Source organism: Thermobia domestica, chromosome 12 (assembly GCF_964235325.1).
Source record: "Thermobia domestica chromosome 12, izTheDome1.hap1.1, whole genome shotgun sequence".
NCBI classification, from domain to species: Eukaryota; Metazoa; Arthropoda; class Insecta; order Zygentoma; family Lepismatidae; genus Thermobia; species Thermobia domestica.
In genome coordinates, this window is record NC_137465.1 from 80,087,490 (window position 1) to 80,099,892 (window position 12,403).

The 12,403-nt window shown below is 37.6% G+C and overlaps 1 protein-coding gene across 7 annotated transcripts in view; it reads right to left on the reverse strand.

The window, feature by feature from the left end:
• Zn72D (Zinc-finger protein 72D) overlaps window positions 1-12,403 on the reverse strand; it is a 396,471-nt gene that overhangs the window by 70,881 nt on the left and 313,187 nt on the right. For all 7 annotated transcript variants that reach the window (XM_081733834.1, XM_081733837.1, XM_081733835.1 and 4 more), the window contains one exon: window positions 2,784-2,879. In XM_081733834.1, coding sequence (XP_081589960.1) covers window positions 2,784-2,879 — 96 coding nt within the window. The remainder of the gene's footprint in view (window positions 1-2,783; window positions 2,880-12,403) is intronic.

Below are 12,403 nucleotides of genomic sequence, written 5' to 3' on the forward strand. Positions count from 1 at the left end.
GATTTAGGAGATGCCGTGGTAGGGGAGAGCAATTGTTTGAAGGGTGGATGCTATTCCAGCAGAAGCTACGTTTAGAATGAAACATTGAACTCATCTTGAAATGACTAGGGGTTGGGCATGATTTACGCTTTGTATGTAGAATATATCGTGGAGCAATATTATCAGGTAATCAAGAACATTTGTGCTGTTTTTGAGAACAGTTACTTTTGTCACGTTAGTGTGGTCAAATTTATTCTAATGACGTTACACAGTATGGCGCTATTTCGTTGTACAAAAACAGAGGGGTGATTCCTGAGAGCAAACAAACAAACAAACAAACAAACAAACAAAAAAAAGTTCCAGTACACATAGGACGAAAAGAGTGTCGTTTACGTGTTATAGGCTGCCGAAAGTGTGGGAAAACAAACTTTAGAGCTAAATATTGCACAAACTACTGATTGTAGACGTGATGCGGCATGATATCGACAAAGGATCCTAACCTGCTCTATCCAAATTTGTAGTTTTCAGATTTGTGCAATGGCGGCGCAGGGGATTCCCCAAAGGACGTTACGGATTCTCTGACATTTTATGACGTAAATTGAGTGGACAACAAGTAAAGGACATTTCACTGCCTGGAAATTATACTACGTGGCAGGTCATACACAAAGATAAAAGATGGCGGATGAAGTAAATATTACTGTGTGGTTGCACACCTTCTCAGAAAGTACTAGTAAAGTAGTTGTACAAGAATTCACTGGAAACTTTACGCCGCTAGAATGTAAAAATACGTACGGCATAAGCCGATAAGTAACAGAAAATAAAGAAATTCCGATTGCTGATCTGATCATATTAATGATATCGCAACGCTTTTGAGAATGCATCTACCTTTTCAACTACAGTAATTGAACAAGAACTACAGACAAATAAAGAACGCGTAATAATAATACACATAACTGTTTTAGCACATTCATTTCGATCAGTACATCACACAAATGTGACTACAGTAGGTTTTTTCTCAATCAATGTTCTAAACTGACGGATGTGAAACAAAATATTTCTTCCATTCACGATATTTGTACGCACTGTAACAGGGGCCGATATTTCTGGTTCCAAATCGTATAACGGGACTGCATACAAAAAGTAGTTGTAGGGAGCAAGGTACAGAGAGGAATCTTTGTTTACATGGAAAGAGGATGGTTGTCAGAACAGACACTGCAAAAGGTGTTCAAAGTTTCGACCCGCCACTTCAATGCAAAGGTTACAGCGGCGTCGAAGGGAAAGACGCTGCGAACGCGTTGAAACAATTCTCGCGTTTCCAGAATGCTCCACGCTGCAGCAACAATTCGAGCAACCAAATCTCCTCTGATTGCACAGGCGTCGCGTAGATTAGTTCTTTCACATGGCCCCAGAAAAAGAAATCTAAGTGGTTAAGGTCGGATGAGCGAGGTGGCCAAGATACCGGTCCTTCTTTGCCGTCCATTTGCTCGGAAAGGGTGCCTTGTGCCAATTTTACACATGCACAGCAAATGTGCTGGAGCACCGTCGTGCATAAACCACATGTTTCGATGAACAGCCAGTGGCACAGTCTCTAGTAGTTCAGGCAGAATCTCTTTCAAAAATATCCAATACTCCCATCCGGTCAGGCATTGTGGTAGTAGGTACGGTCTGATGAGAATTATTAACGGTTCTTGCCCACACATTCACAGAACACTGTTCCTGATGGGCACGAGTTAACATTCCATATGGGTTTGCCTCAGACCACAAACGTTGAGTGTGAGTGTTCATCACTCCATCATGGGAAAACATAGCTTTATCTTTGAAGAAAATAAGAGACTTGAAGCGGGATATATTAGCATGGTTCGCGTAGCCACTGGGCAAACTCCCGCCTACATGGATGGCGTGTAATGCATGCACCCTTTGGACATGGAAAGAGTACATCTGATTTTCGTGAAGCATGTTCCAAACCTGCCGATGATGGGTGTTAATTTCAGCAGCTACTACCCGTGTACTGGTGGACGGTTTTCTCTGATCTCAAGCAAGAATTTTCTCCTCAAAAGCCACAGTCCATATGGTTCTAGCACAAGGAAGATACGCATCTCCATAAAAAGTATATTATATATATATATATGATTTTAACATACTGTATTAACTAAACTGATTTTGACCCTGTTATTTTAACACTTCCCTGCCATGAAACGGTAACTTTATAAGATAATTTAAATGCGTCCATATTAATTAATCTAACTAGGATTATATTTTAGTAGCTATTGTAGCCATAGCTCCAACTTTAAAGAAATGGTGCAAATATATTTGTTACAATAAAATTTCCCTATTCTAATACAAGAAACATAAGTACTCAATGATCTTAATTGTAAAGTAGTAAATTTAAATAGTTTTCATTTTAAAGGCATAATGTAGTAAAATATTCGAAAATTTCAATTTTTCCCGTTTTTTTCAGTTTTTTTCCAAGCTCGGAAAGAACGGTAAAGAAACTAGTGTTTTACCCAAAATCTTCGGGTTTTTTTCCAGGCCTTTACAATACTAGTTTTAACTTTACCTATTGAACAAGCTACTGAAATACTTGATGTTCAGCTTTGTAGCAGATTATTATTTTATAAAATGGGACAACTACGAATATCTCTAGTTTCATCTTGAACAAATTTCACGAGGAAGCTCTCAAAAATTTATTTTTGTATCAATAATTGGAGAACATACTTGAAAGCACTCTTTTGCTCAAATCTGCCCATCTCACACTGGATAAGTAACGCTACTTCACTAAAAATTAAAAATTAATATTTTCTTACCCAGCTATTTAGCGGTGACCATGTTGGAACTCGTTGGCAAAGATCACGTAGAATTCTTATTACCATAACACAACTCTGAAGACCGGTTGCTCTAGCCTGAAGAATAAAAAACAACCATTTTATTTCCTTGCATTAAATTCGAAGAAGAAAAAAAACTTATTCCATACGTTGTCAGAACATAACTAATTTCGTGTAATTTATCACCATGCTGTTCTCTACGTAAAACAAGAGAATCACCTCTAATTTCACGTCATTTCATTTCATGCGAACAAAACATTTGTTTTGTTTGCATATTAAGTTTTTAACGCTTATAACTTTCCAGCCTCATGTTTACGTTCTCCTGCTATCCCCATGACTAAGAGTACTGGAGTGGAATGAGCACGAAATTGAAATTATTTTTATTAAGCTTTTAAAAGTGTCTTCACATTCTACAAACTGCAACTTAGTGCCCTTATTAAACCTTCCAATTAAATGAAAAAAAAAATATCTTGTTTCTTCATAAATAAAAAAAAAACCCTCCTTTACTTTCATAAAACACGAAAGCACGTATTGTAAGACCTGATGACATCCCACTTTAGACTTCCAAACTATACTACTGTATACGAAGTTTTATAGAACGACCATCTATCCGTCCTTCTATTCGTAAACAGATAGAACAAATATGGTACAGATAGATATTGACTCAACAACACAAGAATAGTGTATCTTCTTCCGTATCCCTTTATTGAAACCGGAAGCTATACAAGTTCCACTTTCGGTTTCAATGTTAAGTTCCCATAGCGTAAAAAGTACATATAGCAAGGTTTCTCCTTGCCCCTCGACTTCATGTCGATTACGAGTAACAAGAATAGATCCCATCTCCGACTTTACACAATACATAAATCAGGAAGATAGAAAAGAAAAAGAAAACCCTTCCGGATTCAATGTTAATTTACTTAATTTGGAAGTTTGTGTGCCTTCAATGTGAAACTAAACTCTCTTCTAGTGCAGAAATGATTGGAATACTTCAAAATGCAGGGTTTTTCAAAATTATTGTTGGATTTCTGTCAGTATTGCCTTAGGTATCAGTGATCGACAGAATTAACGGAAACACACACAGCGTATCTGACTATTTTTGGTCGCCGTCAGTTTTGATACCTGTTTTCAGATTCTGATTTGCGTAGTATGGCTAATAGTCATAGTGAAATACCAGACAAGGTCAGCTGAAGTTGTGCAACATTCTCGTAAGCATTATTGGCGAGATGCACCGACTGACAATTTCATTAGAAGGTGATGAGCAGAGTTCATGAAAATGAGTTGTATTTGCAAGGGTTTCAGTGTCTGAAAATGTTGTGAAGAGCATTCGTGCAACCTACTTAAGAAGTCGGAAGAAATCGATTTCTGCTCGATTCAGAAAACCCGAAATTATGCCATATCGTTGTGGATAAAATTTCAGGCTTCTTGGATCCAGCACGAATCGATTTCTTCAGCCAGTTCTACAAAGAACACACATGAAAAAATCATGCGTTTCTTGAATTAGTTCCGCACACCCCTAAACTGAATGTGCTTTGCATTGTGTCAAGAGAAAAGATTTACGGTTCCTATATTTTCACGGAGAAAATGGTTACGGGATTATTTTCCTTGATATGCTGACTACCAAGGGTGAAGTGGTAGTTATTTCCTCAACTGGATGAAGATAGCCACATCCACATCATGAGATTGGATGGGAATCCTCCACAGCAGGGTGAGATTTTTGGAGAGAGAAAAAGTCATTGGATTAAACGCTGAAGTCATGATGACAAACTTCTTTCATGGCCGCTACGTTTTCCAGATCTTCCCTCTTGCTATCTTTTCCTCTGGGAAAGTGCTCGTAACGAATATCATTCACATTGTTACACGTGGCATGCTAGGTCGTGTATGGCACGAAATTCATTACCCCCTAGATATACGCAAGGTTGCCAGGAAAGTCTGCATTTGTAATAATTCACAACCAAACTTTACGAGTTTTCGGACATTTTTCATGTACACTCATGTCCAAAATTATTGTCGCATAATTATAAATATGTTGTTGCAGGAGTATAATTTCATAACGAATTCACCCGGTATTTCTATAATGTTAGTATGTGTATAATCGGCAAAGACATGCATGTAGCAAATTTCATGTCAAAAGAGCAGTAAATAAGAATAAAACAAACTTTCTTGTCCATTTATCAACATTTTGTTTTACTCATTCTAATTTTCGTATTTATATTTCTTTTCCTATGAAATTTACCCCAAATATACATTTTCCGATTATACAGATTGTATCAGTATTAAAAGTACCCTGCAAAATCTTTATCAAATTATATTCTTACAAGAAGACAGTTATAGATATGCGACAATCATTTTGGACATGAGTGTACCTATATGTATCTTCATTATATAAAATGCAGTGCTTCTTTGTACCCCTGACTACAGTTTTGGAAACCCGTGTAGTTTTTGGATGATTCAGTGTTGAAAACGAATTAGAGGCACGATGACAACGGAAATTGCACTTGTATGCCAATACAGTCAACCCGAATGCTTTATCTTGGAACAAGAACAGGTAATCCCAGGTTCTCTATAGTAGGCTCTTCCGCCTTATGTTTGAACAAACGCTATTCTCTACCCCTGCACAGAATAAATTCACTCAAACTTGGTCAAGTACGTACGTTGGAGGAGTGTGTGAACTTAGAGATTGTGTGTTTTCTCGCTGTGCCGAAAATCTCGTACAAACCTGAGTCACTATCGGAAAGAATATGTTGTATAAACTTCCCAAGTATGTGCTTTCTGGCTGGTTATAAAATGTCGCCACACTTGAATCGTCGTACATACTCTCACAATCACGTTTTGTTAAAAGTAACTTCTTATGTACTTACTACTCAGCAACAAAGCATCGTTTAATACTGAGCATGTTAACGAACAACATAAATTATTGGTTTCACTTCGCAGAAATCCTTACTACCAGAGGCAACTTCCTTCAAATTACAGTTAGCACTACCAGTAGTTAATCTTTAAATGTACGTTGTCATTGTTGAACAAGTCAATAGTCCACACGTCAATAGTTCTTGGACGGATCTCTCACGCCGCATTTCGTAGCGATGTACTACCAGAAAGATTAAAAATACGTTGTTCGTTACATATACCAGATTGTGCTTCGAACATGATTCTCCTTCGATACATTATGCTCGTCCGGTCAAAGAAGTTTTAGTTAAGGGTGTGACTAATAACTGGATTGGATGTAGCAGACTAATTCGCTGACCTTACCGATCATTGAACCTAACCCCGCTTAACTACTTCCTTTCAGGATGACCAGGACATACACATGCACACTTCCTGATATACTAAAGCATATTCCATGCGCTTGTAAGTAGAGCTATTATGGAAGAGTGTAACGTGAGATAATGTACACGAATCTTTAGATATTAGCATATAAAATGTATCAAGTCTAGACAAAAATTTTCATACATATGTTGGCAGGTGGTACGCAGAAGCAAATGTGAACATGGGTATGTTGTACATATAGATTTATTGGTTAGTTTGGTGGATGAGACAGGTACAGGTTATTCAAAATGTCCGACAAGGGCAATCACACAGGCCCGTAGAAACACTCCTATTCGCACAATGGTACGTTTCAGGGATGCAATATCCTGTACCTTGGTCTCCAACTCGGCCCACACCAGATCACACTCCACGGATTGCGGAAGCGTTTGACTATTATTTACTCACAGTAATGAAGTTGGAAACATGCTGGGAGCCATGTGTAGTTCAACAATGCCTTGAGGCAGAATTGGTTTAAGTTGGAAGACACGCTGAGTATTGCCAAAGCGGGTATGACAGGTTTAACGACAGGTATCAGAATATCAGATCAACCATGTGATATTACTCCAGTTTTGAGCAGGTGAGGATTTCTGACTGTGATACGAGATCCTCATACCATAAAAATGTGGCAGGATGTGCTCGCTGGACTCGTGGTTAGCTGGCTCACAACTTCCTTAGTCAACGAAGCACACCTGATCATTTTGACCTTTCGTGGACTTCTCATTTGAAGAGATTCTATGTTCATAAACAATGTGGTTTGGATCATCTGTGAACCGCTACGGTATTCTTATAACCTTGATCCGTTGTAGCTATGGAGAATATCCTTTGCCCAGATCCCCACTAAGTGTCGGAGGCCTGATGCAATCTCATTTCTCTCGTCATACCTTATTCCTGTAACTGCACTCGGGCGCGCACATTTCTGATAGCATTTAAAGTCCCGTAGTACGTGGACAAGCCGTGAAAATGAAGGTCTGCTACAGCATTAATGTAATCTCGAGTAGCTCCAGGAGGTTGAATTTAACTTCCTGTCTTATCTGCTTTATGCAGATCCACAACGGCCACCTTATTCCCTTTTCGTGCTTCAAACAAACAAGGATGTACTTTGCTTCATACAGTGGCGTGAAGTAGGTTTTGTAGTATGGTATAGAAGTGTCTGTAAAGCATTTTAAATAAACTTTGTCGGAAGGTAAGTGTCGTTAATACACTCGAAGGCTGAAATCACAAAACGCTGCAAGAACAAATGTTCTCTTATTTCCCTTTTGGTCTACATTTCAACTTCAGAAATCAGAATAGGCAATTATACATTCAATTATAGACAATTATTACTGTCAAGTGCTTTGCAGATTTTATGCCGCCAATCCCAATTAATTTCGAAACGATCAATCAAACTAATAAAACCACTCTCTCGTTTAGGGCATTACTCTTCACGTAGTGTTAAACTAACTTAAGTAGGTCACTGGGCCACGGAGGACCTATTTTTTCTTGCAAGGTAGAAGACTTGTGTTAATCCATGTTGAAGATAAATGCTGTTTCTGCTATCATTCTTTTTTCTTAATCCCTTTACAGCAACTCAATATACACATACAGATAGTTGTCAAAATTGAAAAACAAACTGCAACTTTAAATATAGCAGGGGGCTACGTTAGAATGTAGGGCAGCTGATTCATTGTGGAATGAAGGCATTTAAGTTACGAAAAGTTGTAAAATTTGTAATCCAGTGTAGTACTCAGTTCCGTCAATGAGAACGCAAAAAGATATTACTCCGGAATATGAGTGTCAGAATTGACCAATACTGTTCAGCAGTGTTGAGGTCTGAGTGGCCCAAGAAACCGGTGTACTTCATCCCGATGTCCATGACAGAGATTCAACAGCTCGAGCAGTGTGAATTGATGCATTGTCATATTGGAAAATTAAATCATTGACAAAAACATCTAGACAATTACATGCACGTCGATATCTAAAATGTCCAACCACTGCACTGGTAGTATAGCCCGCATCATCATCGAGGTAAGGCTATGTTTCAAAGTAGAGAGGCGATGATCCGGAGTATAACAGTTTACGGTGTCTGCCATTCATGAACATGGCATGTCAAAAATAAGGTGAATGCTGATCCATCAAATCATATTACCTCTTTCCAATTACACTAGTTAACAAAGGTTTTGTTACATAAAAGGAAATACCTGTTCTTAAAGGAACTTTTTGCGCTGAATTCGAATATGCACTCGGCTTTTCTCCATCACGTACGATTTTCCCGTACGAAAATCCCTCAAAAATTTCCCTTTTCGTTTATTTTACACCCTAAGATCTTGTCCTTTTGCATATACTAACATAGAAATTATACCTAAGTATACTTTGATTCATATTTAACAAACCCTCCAAGTTTCGTAATAATCGCTTTATTCTTTCTAGAGAAATAAATATGTTTGTATGTATACTGTGTGTACTGTTTATTGCACCTTATAGTAATGCTTTCAGATCTCTTAAGTTGAGGTAAAACGTTTTGCTTTATTACCACAAACACATATATAAAAAATATAATACAATATAATTTACAAGTGTGACAATTTACAATAAACAATAATACAAATGTACCAAAAGGTCATGAAAAGACAATCAAAACTATCACAATATATGAAACTTCCATTGGGTTGCAAAAACGTACATTACTTCCTTCTTTTGTAAGAAATGTTGCATTCTCTAACAAGACCCCAACAATAGTCCCCCATCATTGAAGGATCCCATCGTCCCTGGTACCTTTTCTCCATTGCCATTATATCTTGGTGGAATCTTTCCCCCTGTTCGTCGCTGAGAGCACCTAGGTTAGCAGGAAAGAAGCTGAGGTGGGAGTGCAAAAAGTGGATTTTTAAAGACATCCTACAACCCAACTCTTTGTATTTCTGTATCATGTCCTGTACGATTTCTGTGTAACTCTCAGCTTTGTTATTGCCCAGAAAGTTGCGCACAACACACTTAAATGCTGTCCAGGCAGCTAGTTCAGCACTGTTTAACTTGCTGTCAAAGCTATCATCAAGCATTAATTTCCTAATTTGGAGACCAATAAACACTCCCGCTGAAATCTTAGCATCACTCAGGTTAGGGAATTTATCTCGCAAATACTTGAAACCTTCACCAGATGTGTCCATGGCTTTGACAAAGTTTTTCATAAGTCCTAACTTGATATGAAGTGGCGGTAGTAATACCTTATTAAAATTTACCAAAGGAGAGTATTTGACGTTGCATTCTCCAGGTACGTAATTCACTCTAGGTTCCCATTCCTTCACTTCATAATGTTTGTCATCAGCTCGGCTATCCCATAAACATAAAAAACATTGGTACTTCGTGTAACCGCACTGCAGTCCTAATAAAATACCAACTACCTTGAGATCACAACATATTTGCCAACAATGGTCCTTGTAATTTATAAGATTTAGCAAAGTTGACATGGTGTCATAGGATTCCTTAATCTTCACTGAGTGCGCAAGTGGTATAGAAGGTTTTTTATTTCCATTATGTAAAAGGACAGCTTTAAGGCTGACCTTTGACGCGTCGATAAATAACCTCCATTCTTCTGGAACGTAAGGAATTCCTAGCTCCGTCATCAACCCATTTATATCCGTACATACGCACACATTATCTTGCATTGAGAAATAGCTTGAAAATTGAACATGCCTTTCCCTGTACACTGATATGTTCGTTTCTGCATCCAATAAGTTCCACTGCTGGAGCCTTGATCCCAGAAGTTCCGCCTCTTGTTTTGTCAGGTGCAAATCACGGACTAGGTCATTAAGTTCACATTGCCGGATGAAATGTGGCTCGCGAACACAGTCAGGGATGAACATTGGATCCTTGGATGTACATGTTGATGTCGATGGTTCATCAAGGTCATGATCATCATCAGAGTCTTTTGGCCATATCTCTTCCCAGTTGGTAGGGGGCTCGGGAAGTGGAAGTTCATCCCCGTGCGGAATAGGTCTAATTGCGGATTTAACGTTGGGATAACTTATTGTGTATTTGCTTTTTTTAGAATGTCCCTTAACTACTGTGAGACAAAAATAATCATCCAGATGGTTGGTGGGTTCTCTCCACACCATTGGTACAGCAAATTTCATGAACCTCCGTTTCCCTTTGGCCCATGCAAGTAAAGTGACGTAGCACGACGCACAAATTATGTTGGGTGCCCAAGTTTTGTCCTGATCTCCCACACGACATCCGAAATATATATAATATGCTAGTTTCACCGATGGCGTAATGGATCTACACTGTCCTTTAACTACAAACTGGCCACACACATAACAAAAACTATTTGGTGAGTTAACACACGAACGCCGTCCTCTTGATGCCATTGTACTGATCACAAACTAAACTTCTGGTCTTAGTTGGGTATAATGCCGTTAAGATTAAACATGAAAGCACTCTTAGCAGCAAAGACAACTTTGAAAGTGAAGTAGTGTTAAACCACACGTCAATATAAAAATGTACAAAACTCCCTCACCAGGTGTCAAGAACACAAGAAAGAAAGAAATGCGCGGGGGAGGGGGGAAACGATACCGTAGTGGAAAATTCAGACTGCATTAGTTCATTGTTGTCAACAATGAGTCTGTATTCCATTCTTTCTTTCTTTCTTTTGCATTCTGTTACATTTGATAATAAATATTGATAACCATTTCATGAACAAAACGAAAAAACTTGGAGAATTGTATATATATGTATTAAGATATACATATACTGTACGTTTAAAAAAAATATACGTTGGAAGTACATTCTATTTTTATACACGTTACAGAGAGCAATACAAGTGTGTTGTTGACTATTGTAAATATTCATTTTTATGTGTGTTTGTAATAATAAAGCAAATCGTTTTTGCCCCATTACTATCAGGTGCAATAAACAGTGCACACAGTATACATGCAAATATATTTATTTCTCTAGAAAGAACAAAGCGACTTTTACGAAACTTTTAGGGTTTATTAAATATAAATCAAGGTATACTTAGGTATAATTTCTATGTTACTATATGTAAGGGGACAGGAGCTAGGGGAATAAAATATCTGAAAAAGGAAAATTTTTGAGGGAATTTCCCGAAAATCCCTCTGTTACGGGAAAACTGTACGTGATGGAGAGAAACCGAGTGCATATTCGAATTCAGCGCAAAAAGTTCCTTTAAGATCAGGTGATTTTTCTCATGTAACAAACAAAAAGTTTAAATTTGTTAACTAGTGTTATTGACGGTCCTCTTTGCAAATTCCTGGCACCATTTTCTTCGTGCTAAAGAATCACTGGCGGTGATGAATGGTATGGGAATTGCAGCCCGACGGCGGATGTTCGAATTAAGTAACTTGGGTCAGACTATCACAACAGGCTTTTTGCAGATGTTGATTGCTTTCCGCAGTCAACTTTACTACACTGTCTCTATGGTCCTACGTAACGATCCTCTGTGATTTCTGCCACTGAGGCCAAAGACTAATCTTCCACCCTCTATTGTTCTTCGTTCGTTTATCCGAGTTCTGTAGGTCGTCGTCAACTTGGACAGTTCCTCGCGATAAACTTAGAACATTGACGGCTACACTAGTGTGCTCCCAAAATTTGATCCCATTTTCGCCCCCAGCGTCTGCCCGTTTCAACACTAGTGTTCGTTTGTCCAAGAGACAGAATAGAAGAACAAGTAACACATCACTAAGAACTACCACATGTCTTAGTGTAACCACCTTAAACATATTATATGTTGCGAGATACAGGGATTTCCATTATTTTGATAAGAATCTGCATTATATATATATATATATATATATATATATATATATATATATATATATATATATATATATATATATATATATAATATAAATTTCGTCAATTTTACACTTCCTTAAGTAAAATTTCATAGAACAAAAACATGCCTAACAATACTCTGAATTCCCGAATAGGTTTACGAAATTATGAAGTAACAATCTAGAACGAACTTACATCATTTGTGAACAGAAGTGCTCATAAACAAATAAAGATATATTTTTACAATAGTCTTCAGATCTTACAGTGTTTCCTTTTATATAATATAACCCAACAATTTAACGCGAAGTAACGCAACGAAACGTATTGTATTTAAGGAAAGAGTAACATGCCAAACGATTTTCTAACTTCAACGTTAGTGTTCTCCTTTATGTTTCTCACAGTACTATTAATAGACAACGGGAAATACTGTGAGATGCAATTTCACACCATTACTATATCTATTCTTCTTCTTCTTATATTATTATTATTATTATTATTATTATTATTATTATTATTATTATTATTATTAAGTG